The 21391-nt window shown below is 31.3% G+C and overlaps 1 protein-coding gene across 1 annotated transcript; it reads right to left on the reverse strand.

The window, feature by feature from the left end:
• Window positions 1-917: 917 nt before the first annotated feature.
• LOC107451659 (hemocyanin A chain) lies at window positions 918-20938 on the reverse strand. Its single transcript, XM_016067823.3, has 9 exons — window positions 20508-20938; window positions 17220-17443; window positions 13489-13697; window positions 11750-12146; window positions 11528-11656; window positions 8367-8501; window positions 5408-5594; window positions 3146-3369; window positions 918-1259 (listed from the first exon to the last, which is right to left on the reverse strand). Exons 1-9 carry the CDS (start codon window positions 20710-20712, stop codon window positions 1071-1073), a joined length of 1899 nt encoding a protein of 632 aa, XP_015923309.1. The 5' UTR covers window positions 20713-20938; the 3' UTR covers window positions 918-1070.
• Between the last annotated feature and the right edge of the window lie 453 nt (window positions 20939-21391).

A 21391-nucleotide genomic window follows, 5' to 3' on the forward strand; every position in this document is an offset into this window, starting at 1 on the left:
TTCCTTCACATGTCATGGTTATTTTGTTTTATTTTGTAACTGTTGTTGAATAGATGATCTAGCTTTTAGTTTACGACCACTAATGTTGAACTCCATAGCATTGTAATTTCGAACCCAATCCAGAAGACAAGGGAACTCCTGGCTGAAGTATTTAGGGAAAGTCGCCTTTTGGGTTTTTTGGTGGATCTAACCAGCATTTGCTTTACACGGAGAGAAGAAACCACGAAATCCTCCCACGATTAGACTGACGGCATGGGGAATGTACGATTTTTAATCTCGAAATCTTAAATCTCGAACCTCAGTAACGCGAAATCGCTTAACGTGAAATATCGCTTTACACGAAACACATGTTTGGTCCTGTGAGTCAGCAGTCAATTATTGTTGTATTTTACATGTTTAACATGAAATTTTCAAGCTGATTATCACTTAGCATGAAAGGTAACTGGATGCAGCATAGATAATAAATAATTAGGTATGGTAGTATAGTATGTTATAATATAATACCTGACCTAGTAATTGTATTATTGTAGTGAATGATGAGTAAAATCCCAATCATTCATTTTGAGGAATGTTATTTCTATTTTCTTCCTTTGGTCAGAAGTAGCAGATGGCAAACAAATAAAATAGTTAAAGTAAAATTGTTCACTAAAGTAGTTATAACTTTAAAGCTTATTTAAGTTTGTTTGGATCACAATAGAATTGTTTGCATGCATTGATTTAGTACATAACATGTAATTAATAGTACGAAATAAATTGTTCTTATGTTGTATCGGATAAAATAAAATTCGGTAAACATGAAATAATTATGATAGAACAGCAGATTTCGTGTTAACGAGGTATGACTGTACTTGATATTCTTATTCAAAAAGTGGACCGTGACTTATAATTTATAAGTTAACATGAAAAAGACGAACCTCTTTTCTTTTCTTACAAATTTTGGATCTAAATATTTTAATGATACTAATTTACATTTACTAAATTACAATTTCTTTTTCACATGGTCAGAATTAAACAAGTTCAATTAAAGAAAGCATTTTCGAATACAGGCAGGAGAAGACAGTTCTTTGAGTTTAATCTTGGAATCGTACAGTGATGTTGGAGACCTTCATGTTGGGTTGCAAGAATTCAGCATGTGATTCGGCTGTGATGGTTCTGTCGAATGGATATCCCATGGCTCGTTTGTCTGGATATTTCTCATCCATAACACCACAATAGCTTAGAGCATCATTGCACAGTTTTGCAGTGCTACTTGCTGCAACCTACATAAAGACAGATAAATTTGATCACCTCAATCAAGAAAAACTTCATCGTGATATTTTTCTACAAATCTGTGGGTACTTTTCGGATAGCTAGCGATAAGTTGCCAAAAATGTAGCCGTCCATCGGTTTTTTTAAAATTTTATTTATTTTTTTAACCCACTGGCGGTTTTAGCAAATGTGTAAAATTTGAAAAAACTTTCTCCCCTCCCCAAAACACTATTTCTCTATATAATAACATGGAAAAACCGTTTTTGTCATGCGGAGCAGACTGCTGGTAAAAATGCGACTTATATGAGCAGAATCGTTGATAGCGCTGGCTTTAGATAGGCTAAACTTGAGCTAACAGTCATGAGTAACAGTTGCAATCTCACAGCAGTCATAAAAATAGCATATTTTCCCACAAAACATCATTTCATATTGCTACGAAACCTTAAAAAAACAGATTTAAATGGAGATAAGATTGCAGCACCTCACCATCTAAATTGACCCAGAAGTAATTCCCTTGTTACCTTGACAGGTCAATGGCTTGTGTGACGCAGTATTTGGAAGAAACTATTTGTTTTGGACAAGGATCTCTCTTAAAAGTCGGTACATTAAGAGATGAGTATGAGATTTAAATAAAATTAAAAAAGAAGAATAACATTGATGAAAAAAAAAATGAAATAAAAGTGTTCAATTTCTATATGAAAAGCTATTTCAAAACAGACAAAATTTTACTTGAATTGATTAACTTTCATGAAAGTTAAATTCTCCCCCAGATTAAAAAAAATGGTTTAGTGAAAAACATGTTTTAAAATTTAGACGAAACATGTAAATTTCCTTGTAAATTTCAGTCGCTCAAATAGGCTGTATACACAGAAGAGCCATTACATTATGACCACTCTCCATCTATAACAATGGGCTCGCACAGGTCTTCATGGTTTCTCGCCTAGGAGCAATGTTTTCATGGGGCACATTAGGACCTATAATCCTTATAGAACAATCTCTGACGTCTGTAAGCTACTTGAACATAGTTGCAGACCAGGTTCACCCATTCATGGCAACAGTTTTTCCTGCAGGGGATGGTGTTTACCAACAGGATAATGCACCATGTTATAAGGGTCGAATCTTCATAGATTGGTTCGAGGAACATTCCAGTGACTTTCAAGTCATGTCTTGGCCCCCAAATTCACCTGACCTTAATCCAATAGAGCATTTGTGGTCCTACTTGGAAAACCAAATTCGTGCTGCCACGCTACCCCCTCGCAATGTGAGGGAATTGCAGGACCAGTTGGTGAGCGCTTTGGTACCAGATACCTCAGACTACCTATCAGCACCTTGTGGAATCAATGCCACGGCGGGTGCTAGCAGTTTTGAGGGCTAAAGGTGGTCCTACATGTTACTAGCAGGGTGGTCATAATGTAATGACTCTTCGGTGTAGACGAAGCCTCGAAACGCTTACCGCTTTTATTTTTAAATCGCGCTTAAAAATAGTTGGAATGAATTTTTCATTTATTTAACAGTTTTATTTAAATAATGCTCTAGAGTATTGTTTCTCAACCACGGGCAGGCACCGACCGGACCTCAAAATAGTATTCTTCTTTTAAATAGTATAAATTGTATTTATATTTAAGTAGATTTTGATTCAAAATACTTTTCAATATAGCGTGCATGTAAATGAACCGAAGCAAACTGGTTGAAGAATTGTTTAAGTGCCACTATTTTGTATACAGGTAAATAATGTCAATTAAACTTTACCGGTCAGCAATAAAAAACTGTTAGCTTTTATCGGTTCTTGAGTAAATCGGGTTGAGAATTATTACTCTTGAAGCTCAACTAATTAATTCTTTTAAATAATAAAAAACGAGCTCAACTAAAATATTATACATTTTAAATATCTATTTACCTTATCTTTTTCGCCATCGGAAATCATCACGAAAAGGTCAAAGGTCATGCCCTTGTCGTTACCCTTGGGTACCAACAAATGTTGCGGCCACCCGCAGCTGCAGAACTCAGTGCGGTCATCTTGCAGATCTTCACCGTGCAACAGCTCTTTGAAGGTGTAGGTGGATGAAATGGTTACGCTGGAGTCTGTGGAGCTTCTTACAATTGTGTTCCTTCCTGGTCTCACTAAAAGTTAAAAAAAAAGTTAAATTTAGGGTGTTTTATAATAACCGTCCGCAATACATAATTTTAGAACTTCTGTAAAAAAATGGTGTAAAAACAAACAACGCACACTAGGGGGTGAAAATTTATATTTATATGAGTAGTTAGTACTCTACAATGACTGTCCTAAATACAAAATCTTTACAAACCAGTTGGTAACAGCCGTGGTGGTACAGTGCGCTCGTCTCCCAATTAAGTACCTTGGGCTCGATTCCAGTGATGGCTTGGCGATGCAAATTCCTCACCCAGCTTGCACCGACAACAACGCTGACGCAAAATATCCCCAGTAATAGACGGATCACAGGTTGGACCGTGAGAGGTTTTTGTGGTTTTCCTCTCCATGCAAAGCAAATTAGGGTAGTTTCATCAAAAAGTGCTCAATGAAGGCAAATTCTTCTTAATACTTGGTTCCCTTGTCTTCTGGAGTGGGTTCAAAATTACAAGGATGAGGAGTTGAACATTGGGAGTCGTTAACTAAAAAATGGGGTCGGCATTCAACGACCGTTATAAAATATTAAAAAAAACTGGTCTGTAATGTACTGGTACTGATTTGTATTACTCAATTTTCGACAACCTATTGTTGTCAGACCGGGATAGCCTGGTTGGTAGGGAGCTGGTCCCATGTCCAAGAACTCTTGGGTTCGATCTCCGCCGGACGAAGACTCCCCGTGTAGTAAATGGTGACTGATGCACGTTAAATTTATCGAGTCGCAAAGTCCTCCGTGTTTCCATAATAAATCAATACCTCTGGGGGTACTGATCCAGGAGCTTCTATGTGTTCTGGCTTGGTTCAAAATTACAAGGCTACGGAGTTGAACATTAGTAGTCCTAAACCCAAAAAATTGGGTCTGCTCTTCAACGACGGATACAAAACCTTATGTTGTCAAAAATGGTGTAAAACAACCTATGTACATTTAGGGTTTCAAATAAATATTTATATGAGTGAAGATAATTTTGGTATTCATATTGCTCGCCAGCATTACACAATTTTAGATCTTTTGTTAAAAATAAAACAAAACGTTTTTTATCAGGAGTTACAATTTAATATTTATATAAATAAAAACTATTGTGGTATTCCGTTATGACTGAACTAAATGCATAATTTTTGAACTCTTGTCAAAAACGAAAATATGCAATGCTCAACAAAAGTTAAATATTAGTTAAATAAAAGTTAAATAAAATTTAAAAAATTAAATATTTATATGAGGTAAGACTATTGTGATATTCCATGATGACCGTCATAAATATAAAATTTTAATAATCTTGTCAAAAATAGAGTAAAAACAAATAATGGATGCAACTTAGGTTTTAGCAAANTACATTGCGTTCTTAAACTTAAAAAATCAAATCAAAATTTAACTAAACAATGTTGTCTAAATAAAAAGTCAGAACTGTCTAGCTGTCTAAATTAGGGAAATAATAGTGCTTTATTACATACTCGAATTTCTTTTAGTAGCTTCAGAAAATTTGAAAAAATTTTCACCCTTGACAACACCCCCCTTGAAAAAATTCTGCGTACGCCACTGTATATGAGTAAAGATAATTATCGAGTACGATAAGAGCGGAGAAGAGATTAAAATAATCTATTATGTATTTTTACAGATAACAATTAAGAAAAATTATCCTGAGTGCGTGAACAATATAGAAAAAAAGGTTTAAAAAATCGTATTTTAGTTGAAATAAATAAACGAAAAGAAAAAAAAACTGTATTTTTTTCTTCCACGAATTTCGATAAAAACGTTCAGATAAATGTTTAACATGTGCATACTGCCGAGTTAGACAAAAATAAAATGGGAAAAATCAGTTTTCGGAAAATGCCATAGTGTATAGTTAACCCTCTTCAATAAATAATCACGTGACGCATTCTTTGTTGAATAACTAAAATAGCTAATTGTTAAATATACTTAGTTCCACGTTCAGAATATCATGCCCCATAAGCAAAAGTTTAAGTACGTGAGCACACGGGATGAAAGCACTAAAGTTGACGAAATACTATGCTTACATTCTGTGTGGAATTTATCCATTTCGATGTACAGTCTCCTTTGCTCGTCTAGAGGGATGATGTTGCCAAGTTCATCGTATTTGGGTGCAAGGAAAATCCTCACTGTTGCGGATTTTTCAGCACCGCTGGCGTTGTCAGCTGAGATAATATAGGAGAAAGATTCATGGTCCAAATGATGATACCTTGCCTAATCAATCAGAAAGTACTTTTATATTTTGCATTTGATACGAATAAAATATAGAAATCATACATAAAGCATAGAACCAGCCGGTCGTAAGTTGTTGAAAGAATTGATACGCATATTTGAGATAGATATTTCTCTATTACGCAAAACTGTGCTGGCTATGCCAAGTGAGAAGAACCAAATCCAATTTGCTTCTATTGAAAAATGAATTTGTATACATAAAGCGTAGGTTTGAGAATCGTTTGGTTTTGGTAAAACTACGGCACAAAATGGCGGCCTATAAACACAATCGTAAGTATACGTTTTCTTAGTATCCCATATAGGTTTAGATTTTGACTTTTTTCAAATGTTTTGATTGCGTTCAAAATGCTACGTTTTTTTCCTTTTTAAGGAAATAAACAATCACCTTCGGACAGGATTTCATAAAGTAATTTTTTACTTGATTTCATGATATTAAGTATTAATTTACAAAATTGATGCAATATGATGTAAATTTTACTGTGTTAACTTTTTCTAAATGTTTGCTTAAAAAATACATGTATATAAAAAATGTTCTAAATATCCAATGATAGAAAACTATTAATGGGAAAAACCAAAAGTCTTTCTCAAGACTCATCCTTTGGTATAATTTAATGCGATATTTCTGAATAAAGAACAATAATCCTATGATACAAATTTTTTATTTTTTTTTAGAATTCAGATAATTATCCTTCGAACACAAATAATGAAATAACATTAAAAAAACCTGTAAATTATTTATCCCTCATATAATTGTTTTTTTTTTAAATTTTTTTAATTATTTTTTTTAAATTCTGCTTAATTGTTTTTTTTTATTCTGTGCCCTCTCACTTTTAAAACCAATAACTTTTCCTAGTGTTCAGCAATAGAGCCATACATTTATTCTGCGGGAGGAGGTTGAGTAAGCGATGATTAGGTAGCAGTTTTCTCCCAAGAAACATTAACACTCGCTTGAAATAGAGGCATTTTTTTTCTAGAATTCAGACACAAAAGAAAAATTATCTATTTGTTTTACTTGTAAAATTAAATACACAGATACTAAATTAAAAATTTTAATCTTAGAAGGGGCTGTGTCCCAGTATTTATGAAATGTGAGAGGGGCTACAGCCCCATCCCCAGTTCCTCGGCCTTTGAAATCAGCTTAGACAAATAAAACAATTCGATTTAGTGCTTATATAGAATATCTCAAAATTATATCAAGGTTTTATAAAAACACCGTTTAGTTCGTGGCTGAATTGTCTAAACAATCTGAGTTTTCTCTTTTACTTTGGCTTATTTCCTGATTGTGTGCAGGACTAATGTCTGGTGATGCGATATTAATGAAATTAATATTAATAAATTTAATATTAATAAATTTAATATTAATAAAATTTAACTTTATATGTTGTGCCAAGATGCTAAATATAGGATAAGAAATTTACAAATATTTTGATTGAGCTCTGATGGTTCAAGGGAAAGTATATGTTCATTTCCCTGCGATAGATGGTCGATTTCAATCTTTCTCCTGCCTGAAGCAAGGTATTCCCAGTGGTAGATGGATCACAGGTTAAAATCCCTTTGCAATCGGATTATCCATGAGAGGTTTTCGTATTTATTCTCTGCTCGTAACACAAATGCGAGTTATTTATTTATTTATTTTTCGAAAGTCCTCTACAAAGGCTCGTTTGTCCACGAGAGCAAATTGAAGCGACGAAGGCCAGTTGAAGGCATTGGTGTTTGATTCAAGAGTTCCCTTGTCTTCTGCGTTGGGTTCAACATTAGAAGGCTAAGGAATTGAACACAGAGAGCTGCATTTTTCAGATTGGTCTGCTGCCCCCCCCCAAAAGTTATAAAATCAAACTTCATTCTTTTCATAAATTTCAACGGACATTTTTATTTTATCGCCAGGATTAGTGAGACTAGAGTAGCCCAGATCAGAGAATAGGTTTGTTTGTTGCGATATAAACATATACAGATCTGTAGTAAAATCATGTTATAAACATGAAAATAGCTGTACTAAAATCGCGTATAATTTGCACTGTTATATCGTATAGGTCAGGGATGGGCAAACTTTTTTGGTCGTGGGCCAAAAATCTAGAAAAAAAAAAAGTTTGGTGGGCCGAGTAAAAACTTCTAAAATAAAAATTCTAACTCCTGAAATAAAATAAAGTCAATTCACCATTGAACGCATGGCACTCTACATCAACTTTGCATTTTTTAGTTGCCATTTTGGGATTAAAAATGTTTACAAATAACTCAAAAAGGCAGTAGCCATTTCATACATTTAATAATTTCACCTTTTTTTACAATGACGTTGTATGCGTGCAGCCTTTCCATACGCAGTAAATTATGTTAGAACTCACGCCGGAAGAAAAATCCGCTCGTTGGAACTTAAAATGCGTAGTAAGCCTCATGTGAAGTACAATTCACCTATATTAGATTCCATATGTCTGCTAAACGAGAAAGACAAATACTATTTGGAGCTAATCTACGGCTATTCTATAAGGAACTTTTGCTTTCAACATTTTATCAATTGAAGCTGTTAATGCTAACTATTTTAATTAATTTATGTTTTGTAGAACAAAAATAGAGAAAGTAAAAAGTTAAAATTCGGTCCGCGGGCCGGATAAAATCTTCCGGCGGGCCACAGTTGGCTCACGGGTCGTAGTTTGCCCTTCCCTGGTATAGGGGATCATAGGCTTTGAGGAAATCGCTTAAAGTAATATTTTATGTGACAACGAAAAAAGGGTTCTATAGTGAAATCTGTGTAATACTTACCCTGACTGAAGCTGGTGTTCCAAACTGGAAGCAGTGAGAAAGTTCCAACTCATCTTCTCTGAAGAAAGTATGGATAACATTTTGGATCTTAGCGTTAACAGTGATGCCAGTGACGGAGACACCTTGGAAGTTCAGCTGTTACAAAAATTAATAAGAATTTTTATTTTTATTTTTATGTTTAATAAACTGAATTCTTATTTTATTGCTTTTATAAAGAAACATAATTTTTAGTTTTAAATAAAAAAAAAACTGTCAAGATTTCAATATTTTAACTTAATCTTGCTTTAATTACATCAGTTTGACATCACAATTTTTAGTTGTAAATAACTTTAACAGTGATGCCAGTAACAGACACACCTTGGAAGTTCAGCTGTGACATAAATTGATAAGAATGTTATTTTTTTATTCATGTTTAATTAACTAAATTCTTAATTTGTTACTTTTATTCAAAAACACAATTTTTATTTTTTAAATAAACAACTTTTCAATAATTTAATATTTAATTAAATTACTACTTTATATTTATTTGATAACACATTTTTAATTTTAAGTTAGTAAATTAACAAGATTTAAAACTTTATTCAAACTCTAATTTTATTGTATATATTTGATATCATAATTTTTAGTTTTAAATAAGCAAGTTAGAATACTTAAGTTTTTAACTATATTCTTACTGTAACATCATGTTTTTAGTTTTTAGAAAACAAGCTGACGAGATTTAAATATTTTAATTAAATCTTAATTTTATTGTATTTGTTTGATGTGAATAGGTTGACAATATTTAAGTTTTAATTACAACTTTTTTATTTATTTGGAAACACACATTTAATTTTAAATAAACAAGTTGTCTAGATTTAATTTTTTTAAACTAAGTCTTTACTTTATATTTTATTTGTAATCGTAATTTTTAATTTTGGATAAATAAGTTGTAAATATTTAAATTTTTGTCCAAATTCTAATTTTAGTATATGCATTTGAAAATATAATTTTTATTTTTAAATAAATTATAAAGGGGTAATTTGCTAAAAAATTTTTAAACTATAAACATCAAAAAAATATAATTAGTAGTGCAGTATTAAGAAAATAAATTAAGAAATAACAGTGTGGTATTAAGAAAATAAATTAAGAAATAGCAATGTGGTATTAAGAAAATAAATTAAGAAATAGCAATGTGGTATTGAGAAAATAAACTAAGAAATATAAGTGTGATATTAAAAAAATAAATTAAAAAATAACAGTGTGGAATTAAGAAACAAAATTTTTATAACATTTTTAAAAAAATATTATATTTCAATTCTTTAAAGTCTCATCATTTTTTTTTTAAATTTCGGAAATCTTTATTTAGGATTAAAAGGATTCATTTAGACAGATTCTAAAATAGTTTTAAAATTAAAAAACTGCAAAATTATAAAAATAGTTCAAAAAATAATTACTATTTCATATGAAGAACTGAATTTAGTTTAATTTTAATAACTAGTATTATAAAGTGTGCGTTTGTCATTATTAAATGTAAGAAATTCAAAAATTTTAAACGAAATTGAAAAACTTACATAAAAAGTTCAGTTTTATTGCGTAGTTCTTCGCACGTAAAGAGTTCAAATACATTTTATCATTTTATTTTATCTTTGGAATAAAGAAAGCTTATGTAAAATTTCAAATAAAATTGAAATTTTTGAAATTTAAGAGGAAAACATATAGTTTGCCTATCTCGATTACTACACTGAGAAAAAGCATGGTCAAAACTATTAGAATATCGTGGAACATATAGTGTTTTTGACTCTGTGGGGACACCACATAGCTTGATAATTTATAGCGAAATGCTTTCGTAATGCTTTTGGTAAAATGAACGATAAAATATGGTTTTATAATATGCCGTAAGATTTGGCAAATGTGATAATTTTTTCTTGATATTTTAGAGCATGGCATGAAAAATATTTATTCGGTTAAAATTACTTTTCAGCTATGTATTTTTTACTAAAGGTGTGGTAATAAGAACTAAAGTGGCCGGTATAGCCTTTTCGGTAGGGAGCTGGGCCCATGTCCGAGAGTTCGTGGGTTCGACGGCATAAGAGGGTTTAGAGCAAACCCTCCTGTGACGTCACCTTTCTTTATATTTACCCTGTTTTCTCTCATTTCTTTCTGTTGCACTGATGAAGTGTGCCCTTTGAGCATCCGAAACAGCTGTCTGTATTTTATAAATATTTTTGTGCTTTTTAACGTTGTTTGCCTTATGTTTGTACTTCCCTTAATACTTTATGAAGTTTGTCGAGATTTTTCATGATAATGTATTTCAAAGTAGCTGTTAATACTTTCTGAGAATGTTTTATTTCAGTTCATATTCAATTTCAGTTCATATGCGAGCTGATTGAATGGAAACTCAATCAGCTCACATAAAATAAACAAGCAATTAATGTCTTTTTAAGGGCGCATGTTAAGGTCTGGTTTCTTAGGACAAACGCCTTATCTGGGCGTCAGCGGGACGTCAACGTCACGCTGACGCCAACGAAATACTGGTTTGTTAGCTCAAGACCTGGTTTCTTAGAACTAGCGCCTTATCTGGGCGTCAGCGGAAAGTTGACGTAGATCTGACGCCAAAAAAATACTTTTTTGTTAGCTCAGCGTGAGCAGTCGGTCTAACGCAGACATTATCTCTCATTGCGCATGCGTTAATAACGTAAACAAATATTTATTTTGAATTTGCATTGATTTTGTTATTGTCGACCAGTGTTTTAGAGAACAAATAATGACTTTGTCCAAGAAAAAACACATTATAGCTGAGCTAAATGAAGAGTGCTATGTTTAATGAAGAAGCTATGTTTAATGTCAAAATCAAAATCTTGGCTGATTTCAATGCGCTGTTGGATGTTGTCCGCCATTGCTTCTGTGGTTAACGTCACGTTGTAATCCAACTGCAGTTGAGTTGGACGGCAATTGTAGTTCAAGATGAGCGTTCGATGACGTATACTATCAAACTCACAAATGGACCAATCAGAGGTTAACGCTGATTTCCAGCTGACGGCGTCCTGTCCTAAGAAACCAAGCCTTTAGGCTTAATTTAATTGTAACTTACGTTATCATTGTCGTAGACCGACAGAGTCTCATAAAAGAAACAAATAATTCATATCTTTTTAAGGGCAAATGTTAGGCTTAATTTAACTTACGTTATCTTTGTCGTAGACTGGCAGAGTCTTCTTGTACTCTTGGAAAACATTATCAATGAATCTATGGAAACGGTAGAAAATAGGATCTCTCAAGCTGGTTGCAGTGTCATTCATGACACCTGGAGTTTCCTAATGGAAGAATTTCATAGATTTTAATTTAAATCGAAGTTAACAATGCTTATTTTTAGCATAATGAAACTTTCTTATCAAGAAAAATCTTACCCTGAATCGACCATCAGGATCATGGATGTAAGCCATCATAACGTGTCCCCAGTTGTGCAAGTTGCCATAGAACTGTCTGTTCTTGGAGTCGTAGCTGGATTCGATCAAAGAACCGATGATATCTGCGCCATTTTCTTCATCCAGAACAATGTCATTTCCTTCGGCATCGGTGACCTTTCCGAGGTGGATGGCTTCCAAGATACGTTCGGTCCATCTCTGCATATCTTGAACGTCTACTAATCTCATATCATGCATGGCCAAACCACTTGGACGAGGGGCATAGTGACGTCCACTGGCAATGTGAGTAAGGTGGGCAGCATAACCTTCAAGGGGTTCTTCAAAATTGTGGAAGGGCACCATTCGGTTCAAACCGTTGGAGAAACGTTCACAATCGTACCTAAAAGAAAACAAAGTGATGAGTTTAGTGGTAAACAATATTTTAGAAGTTATAAGTAATTCTATTTTGATTAAATAGAAATATTAGGAAATTGATTACAAAACATATTTTCACATTGAAAACTACTTTGTTTAATGATCTTGAAAAATAAGCAACATATTTATTGCACCTAAAATTATATCTTAAATTTTACTGTTATTAAAAAATATCACTTAACTTGGATTTTCCAAGTTCACTAATTATTAAATACATTCTTAAGATCCTGCTTCCAAAAATGATGCAAGCCTCCTAATGGTTTCAATGATTTTAAGAATAAATGTCACAAGATGATCTGGAAAAATATGTAAAAGCTTAAATGGCCTCCAAAATTAGAAAAGTTTTGGAAAATGAAAAAAAAAAAATGAGAACTCGCTTGAAATTTAAAATAAAAAAGTATTTAAGCAATCAAAATGTTTAGATTTTTTTAAATGCAAGCAAATAAACGAACAAAAAATAAATTTTTTTTATCTTGTCATTATGCAAAAGTACTCTTCAGTGTGTTTTGAAATTGAAAAAAAATAGACCTTACTGTCGATCTAACACTTGAGATATAGTACCATTTACACAAGAAAAGAACTTAAGTCATTAAGCTCTTAGAAATCAGATGAAAGTATTTTTACAATTTCCTTCAAGGGGAGGTAAGGAAATCTAGCATACACTATAAAAATTATGGTAAAAAGTACTGATACTCAGAGCTCCGGTACTTTTTTCAGTAATTGAATGGGAAAAGTAATGGGTATTACTATTTTAATGTAATTTCAAGTAATCGCTGTCAATCACGAGATGAGACTGAGTACAGTATCGTTTTTTATCTCGTGATTGCCAGACAACATACATAAAGTTATGTCTCGCCATAAAAAATTTCGGTTTAAATTACGGTAAAAAGTTCTGTCACTAAGGATGCCCGTACTTTTTACCGTAAAATCCATTTTTACTGGAACATGTTACGGAACAGAAAATCTGATGTACCATAATTTTAACAGTAATAATTAGATTAAAATCCCTGAATCACTCTCAGTTAAATGAATGTTAGTGTAAATAATTACAGTATAATATTTTACGGTGAAAATGGATGTTACGAATGATACACTCAAAGTGCCGGTGCTTTATACCGTAATTTGATCTGGACTTTTTTTCTCGATGTACCCGTTTTCCAGACTGAGCAATATCAAGCTGAGCAAGATAGATATGTTTTTCATCAAAATAGTTGAAGGGGATTAAAAAAAAAATGATCATGAAACAAACTATTTAAAACTGATCAAAATTATTAGCATGTTGTAACAGTGTGGAGATGGTAGCATACCTGGCACACATTTGTTGATGCATGTAGTAGAAAAGCTCTCCCTTTCTGTCTTTTGGTTTTCCAAAGAAATTGACATCGTAGACAGATGGGTAAACAACGTGCCAATGCCAGTGGTGAGCATTGACTCCAACATCTTCTCTGTAATATGCAAGCTTGTACTCTGGGTCCAAGACATTACCGGTTGCATGGACATCAACAATGACATCACTCTGTTAATGAGAATTTCGAATTAAAAATTAACTCTTACATCACTTTGTTAATGAGAATTTCGAATAAAAAATTAACACTAACATCACTCTGTTAATGAGAATTTCGAATAAAAAATTACCACTAACATCACTCTGTTAATGAGAATTTCGAATAAAAAATTAACTCTAACATCACTCTCTTAATGAGAATTTCTCATAAAATGTCAACATAAACAATGACCTCCCTCTGTTAATGAGAATTTTGAATAAAAAATTAAAAGCAATTATGGTATACCTCTGTCAACGAGAATTTCGAATAAAAAGTTAACATCGAGAATGACGTCTGATCAGTTAATGAGAATTTTGAAGAAAAAGTAAACTACAACAATGACATCACGCTATTAATGAGATTTTCGAATAAGAAGTTAACATAAACAAAAAAATCACTCTGTTAATGAGAATTTCGAATAAAAAGTTGACGACAATGATATCACTTATTTAACGAGAATTCCGAATGAAAAGTTTAAGTTTGGAAGACTTTTAGTTTATTTTCTAAAAGAAGGTGCTGACCGTGGGGGCTCAGGAAATAGAGAGTATGTCTTCCAATGAGTTGAACCGGGTTCGAATCCCAGCAATGGCAGGTCGGTGCGAATTCCGTACCCGGCTCACACGGATCACAGTGCTGACATAAAATATCCTTAGTGGTAGATGGGTCATGGGTTAGAGTCCCATTGCCGTCAGGCTAATCGCGGAAGGTATTTGTGGTTTTCTTCTCCATGTAACGCAAATGCAGATTTGTTCCATCAAAAAGTGCTCCACTAAGGCAAATTTCTCCCAATACTTTATACAGGAGTTCCCTTGTCTTCTATATTGGGTTCAAAATTACAAGGCTTCTGAGTTGAACATTAGTAGTCATAAGCCCCCCGCCCCACCAAAAAAAAATTGGGTCGGTTATTCAACAAAGGTTATACAATTTAGGGACAATTGACAATTTATGGTATCTCTTTTTCAATATTTACTTACCCATTCGGGCATGTAAAGGTTAAAAATACTTGTTCAACCCGAATTTTTACATGCTTTTGGTGTGTTGTTCAATAAAATTTTCAAATCTTGTTGAGAATGGTTTTCTAGTGACTTCAGATTTGAAATTCAGCCGTAGTTCCAGACAACGATATTATATTATTGGAAATAAAACTAAAAGTGTAAAAATGTTTTTATAAAATAAAATTAATTATGAACTAACTTGTGAGCGAATTTTAAATAAATGTAACGAAAAAAAAATTATTATCTAAAACCATTAAACTCAAAACTGTTTAATAAAGATTAACTTTTAGTTTTACAGTAGATAAATTAATAATAAGAAATGTTTTCCTAAAATCTAATTAAAAAGTATAGAAGAAATTATTTTATAATTCTATTTATATAACAATATAAAAGGAAAAAAAATGGTAATGAAGTGAACTAAAATAAGAGATTTTGCAAAATTTTAACTATCACCCTGAAACGTATCATTAAACCTTAGATTCTAAGCAGAAATTAGCATTCCTTGTTCCGTTTTCTCTTTCATTGTTAATGATAGATTTAAAATTATAAAAATTTAATTTAACTGATGAAGCTTTACGAACGCAGTATATGCACGATCAAATATATAAAAGTCTAAATCATGTTTTTTTTTCAAATAAAAAAAAAACATGATTTAGATTTTCTTTTTAAAGTTAAGGTAACAAATTTTAAAAAATAAAAGCTTGCGTTATAATTGCGACCAACTATAGCTAAGAGAAAATATCTCCAAAAAAGTGATGAAGTCCTTAAAGGCTGTTGGATTGTAAATTAGCTGCTCTGTCACATAATCTAGTGTATAGTTTCCCAACGTGGGTGCTATTACCTCCCTTCCCCCAGTAAACGTTGCAGATTTCTAGGGAGGCGTTGGGATTTTCTGAAAGATGTGCAATATTTAATATATATTTTTTTAAATATTGAGTACACTTTAGAATTAATATTTTATTTTAAATTGAAAAAGTAATGCATTTTTATCCATGCATAAATTATATGTTATTAAAACCGTTATAAATTCTGCATTACTGACCAGATTTGTTAAAAAATTACTGACCAGTTACGTTACTTTGTTGTTCTACACAAAAAGCTTTTACACGTTGAAGTTTGAGCTGAAATATTTTTCTATTTCAAATTCCAACTAATGATTTTAAATTTTTACCAAAATATTTTGATAATTGTTTTTCATTTATCAAGAACATAACGTAACAATAGTTTGCAATTTTTAAAAAAAAAATATATTTGAAAGTTATTTTAAGCTCTACTTAGTAGTTTGCTGCGAATGTTACTTTTTTTTTCGAAAAGGCTAGTTTCCGAAAAAAAAATTGCAAAAAAAATGTATATTTAAAAAGGTAAAGGAATCATTCGTTAGTAGGAATTTTCTATAAATTATCAGTAAGATTAATAACAGTGAATGTTAAAAAAGCAAAATAATAGTAATAAATGAAAAAAAAAATAATTGTTTAATAAATGTTTATTAAAAGGTTTTTTTAAAGGCAAGTTAAAAAAAAGTATTTTGCAAAGTGGAGGATTAGTCATAAAAAATCTAGTGTAGAAGTGATCAGAGATTTCGTTGCCTGTAAACTAGACTGATACTGTAACGAATATAATAAAGAATATGATTAGTTTTTTTGATCCAATTCTGATCCGATTGACACTCGTTATTCAATATTGTATCAGTATCAGTACCAGTATCAGTATTGTTCAAGTATCAGTATCAAGTATCAGATTTGTTGGCCACCCTTTCAAAGACACCATATTAGGTGAGCCAATGTAGCTCCCACAGTAAGGACAGAAAATAAAAGTACATTTACCCCATGTCCGGGATTTGAACCCTGGACCTCTCTGATGAAAGGTCAGCTCCTTGACCAAGACACAATCCGGTCGGCGTATCATTAGTCATAGTCTATAAAAAAATAATAATCGGTCCTCAAAAAACGTCTTATCTTATTTGGAAGACTTTTAGTTCATTTTCTAAAACAAGTTGCGAGCCTTGGCGCTCAGGACGCTTGCATTCCAATGAGGTGAACCGGGTCCGAATCCCAGCGATGGCTGGTTGATACGAATTCCGCACCCAAGTCACACCGACTGCAGTGCTGAAGTAAAATATCCTCAATGGTAGACGGATCATGGGTTAGAGCCCCCTTGCCGTCAGGCTAACAGTCGAGAGGTTTCATGGTTTTCTTTTTCGTGTAACTCAAATGCCGGTTAGTTTCATTAAAAAGCCCTCGACGAAGGCAGATTTTTCAAAATACTTAATCCAGGAATTCCCTTGTCTTCTGGATTGGGTTCAAAATTACAAGGCTAAGGAGTTGAACATTAGCAGTCGTAAACCAAAGACATTGGGTCGACTGTTCAACGATGGTTATAAAGTAAAAGAAGGTGCAATGCTAAATCAGTAAATTAGTATATTTTTTAATTGGTTATTAGCAAGTCAGTCTATTATTTTAGAATGTGGAATGTGGGAAATCTATTATTTTGATGGCTCACCTCATCTCCAACGGGTTTGGTTGTAGCAATAGAGAATGCTCTGAGGAGTGTATCAGCTGGGACGAACCTGTCGGCGAAAACTTCTTGGATAGGTGGTACAATAACACCCCTGCTATCAGCTCGATGCAAGATAGCTACTTCAGCAGCGTATGCAAACAGTGTGGAATTCACAAAGGTACGAGCTTGTTCGGCCAAGTGGACAAAGTCATCAAAGTCCTTAGCGCCTGAAAGGATAACATGTTGAGGAATTTTTTATGATGGTAATGAAAATAAATATCATAGTTTGAGCATACTACGAGAAAAAAGTATGGTAAAAAGTAGCAGAATATGGTACAATTTACCGTGTTTTAGGCTCTATGGAATCAGTGACCTAAGAAATCAGTGATTTTTATAGAAGCAAAACTCTTTTGTAACGAATTTGGTAAAGTTAACAATAAAGTATGGTTTCATAACATGTGATAAAATTAGGCAAATTGTCATGATTGCTTATAGTTAAAAACCAATTACGTTAAATTTACTTTTCAGAATTGTATTTTTTGCTAAACGTGTGGTAATAAAAGCTATAAATTTGAAAATCAGAATTTCTGATGAACCGTTATCATATAATCGAAAAAGTTATCAAATGAATTGCTGCATATTTTGGTTTTATTAAGGGGAATTATGATTTTTTTTACCAGAAAATTAATTACCATAATGTGAGGTAATTTTACCGAATATTTTTCCCCGTGCAACAAAGACAAATTTAATGTAAATCGGTAAACCGTTGAACCATATGAAAGATAAAATGATTTAATTACAGTATATTTTGGTTTCATTAACGGGAATTTTTTTCCTTTAGAAATATCAATACCATACAGTACGGTACTTTTACCAGAAATTCTTTCTTCATGTACAGCTACCTTGATGCTTAAGAACATTAATCTATTCACATTAATTAGTTCATATTATTACATTAATTAATGCATATTATTTCATTAATCAGTGCATTATAATCTATTTACATTAATTAGTGCATATTATTACATTAATTAGTGCATCATATTATTTTCAGCTGATGTTTCCTTATAACATTAAAATTGTTTGGATAAACCATGATTCAGTACTAGGTAAAAGTTGAATAAAATCGTGTTTAATGAATACCATAAATAGGATGTTTGCCATGAATAAGATGAAACTAACGAAAAGCATTTAAATTCTAAATTGTCATTAGTTTTTCTCCGTCATTTATAAAAAAATATAAATTGTGTCATTAGGAGAAAGAATGGTAACGCTAACAGCAAAATGATAACAGAAAATGATATAAAAAATTGGTAATATATCATTTGTTTTATTTATACTGTATAGCATTCACTTTACACATTTAAAAGACTTTAATATGTCAACTGTATACCAAAATAAAAAAAAATGATAAAAATACTTTGTATCATTTTGAAAGATACATTTTTAAAATTAAATCTTGTTTTTATTCGCTGTTGAAGACGAACAATTTCTATTTACTTCTACTAGAATCTCATTTTCACGAAATTCGATGAAGATCATGAAATTTTTTCTTTGACCGAAAATCAATTGTATCGGAACAAAATGTAATCATGCTTTTTTAATATTTTTTGTTTAACTTATATATAAAAAAATAATGTTAAGAAGTGGCAAAAATCTTAGTTTAGCAGATGATACCATGCCTTCAATTATTGTATTAACCATTAAAAATATAACTTTTGTTTAAATATTTAGATGAAAGCTACCTAAGGGTATGTACAATCTTAACTATATTATTAATTACTTTACTTAGATTACCATAATAAGTATTTTTACTTTAATTAGAATGATTTAATTAAGAGTATTTATATTTACACTAATTACTTCATGCATAATGTAGAATTAAATATTAATTACCCATTCATTACATATTATAACATTAGTTACACATTATAACTAACGTCAAAAGGGTAATTCTAATTTCAATTTCATAAAAGATTAATAATTTAAGAATAATTAATGAACAAATGTTTCCTTAATATATTGGTTTAATCATTTTTTAATGATTAAGCCAATATAATGTTCAATTCCATCCTTATTTGCTTAAATAAGGATGAAATTAAACATTTAATGCATAAGGATAGAATAAATCAATTAAAAGTAACTACATGAGGATAATTATAATCTTCATAACGGATTATTAAATTAAGGATCAATAATTAATTATAGATGTATTAATATAACAATTTAATTATTAAATACCTAACGTTAAATGAAACAATAATTATCTATATTAAATTGATCCCAAAATTAAAATTATAGTTTCATCGATGGAATTTGAATTTCATTTGAGAAAAAGAGTACTATTTAAGAATTATTACAATGAAATAATATCTTAGTATATTGGTTTAATCGTTAAACATGTAAGGATGAATTAAATATTATGCGCAAAAGGATAAATTAAACATAACCATGTAAGGATAATGTGACATAAGGGATAATTAGTTATTTATGTGAGGAATTATTGTTTATATTTTTGAGTGAATTAAAAGCATCAAATATAAATATTATTTTTATAGTGTAATAAGCATGAGTTTAAGTTCTGTAATTATAAAAATTTGAACTGAATAGCTTAGTAAAATAACGTCATCAATAACAATTTAGTGAAGAAGCGTATTTTAAAATATTCAATTTGCTAGGTTTGTGGATCTAAGCTATGGTTGGATCTATGCATAGAACTTTAATCAGTCTTACCAAATCTTTAAATAAATCAGTTTCCTAAAAAAAACAAACAAAAAAAAACGATGTATTGTGCAGAGATTCTAAAATATACAAAAATATTTCTTAATGATTTCTTCTATCATATACGGTTATTGATTATACGAGATTTATTTAAGCATTTATCATATTATTATTAAATATTATCATATTATTATTATTATCATGTTATTATTAAATATTATCATATTATTATTATTAATATCATGTTATTATTAAATATTATCATATTATTATTATTATTATCATATTATTATTAAAATAAGTATTTTTATATGCTCTTTCACTCCGCTCTTCAGTTATCGTTTAATTAATTAGTTTTTAATTGTATTTAATTCATATTATAATTAATATATTAGTAGGATTTAGTTAATATATTATTATTTAAATTAACAAGTAAGTATTAGTATATTAGTATTTAACTAGTTTTGGGATTAAGTATATATATTAAATATATAAGGTAGAATTAAACATTATTTAGTTTAAATTTATTAATATATATAATTTTAAAAAAACAAAAAACAATAGACTTACTGTAGAAAATTTCAATAAGCCTTCTTGCTTCTTCCAAATGTTCAGGCAAGAAGCATGAGAAGAAAGCATTGCTGGCCAACTGTCCTACTTTGCCAACAAGACGTGCATCAATTTGGTCAGTCGGAATATTTTCACCAGTGGCTGCGACATTAAGCCTTTCGAACAGTTTTAGAACTCGGACTTGCTTTTCGTGTAAGAGTGACATCTTGGCGATCTGAATGGACAACTGAGCGCCAGCGATTCGTGTGGTCACATTTTATACAATCTCAAAACAAGCAGGAAATGGCCAGCACGCATCACAAAGGATCGGTCCTATCTTCGCCGAAAAACTCAGAGTCTACTATCTTTGGAAGAGTTATTAATAAAAGCCTGAGAAGTGATTCTGCGATTGTAAGATTTGCTCAAAAAAATACGGTTCAGAACGGATGGTAGATATGAAGGTATAAAAACCGAGATCTTTCAGTTGTTTATCATGGGCGATAAGGGTAAAGCAGGTTGCTTTATGAATTGGAATACATTGGATTTTTAAAATTATATGGAAGTAATGAGAAAAGTGATACTTTGTTTATTAACATGTTATGATGCTTAAGAACATTAATCTATNGAAAAAATAACTTTCAGTCAAATTGTAATTTCGTAAAAAATTATTTGGGTAGAGTTCATAAATATAAATGGCTCTTACAGTATGTCGAATTTCAAATTTGTAGTTGCCTTTAAACGGGCAGTAGATCGGTTCGCATGCTATTTTTTACTGTAAATTTAACAGTTAATTATACCTAAACTATTTATCGAACGTGAAACTTTTTATTCCATCGTAGTCTTTAAATATTTTTCGACTTACCTTGAGCTTTTATCTCCTGTTCACTTCGTTCGTTCACCAACCA

This window comes from Parasteatoda tepidariorum, chromosome 10 (genome assembly GCF_043381705.1).
Source record: "Parasteatoda tepidariorum isolate YZ-2023 chromosome 10, CAS_Ptep_4.0, whole genome shotgun sequence".
NCBI lineage: Eukaryota > Metazoa > Arthropoda > Arachnida > Araneae > Theridiidae > Parasteatoda > Parasteatoda tepidariorum.

Excerpts from the sequence above, each read along its gene's own strand:
- LOC107451659 (XM_016067823.3), bottom strand. The coding sequence starts at position 20,712 with ATGTCACTCTTACACGAAAAGCAAGTCCGAGTTCTAAAACTGTTCGAA. Across the intron at positions 13,698-17,219 it reads CCAAACCCGTTGGAGATGAG|AGTGATGTCATTGTTGATGT; the intron begins GTGAGCCATCAA and ends TCTCATTAACAG. Across the intron at positions 1,260-3,145 it reads CCGATGGCGAAAAAGATAAG|GTTGCAGCAAGTAGCACTGC; the intron begins GTAAATAGATAT and ends GTCTTTATGTAG.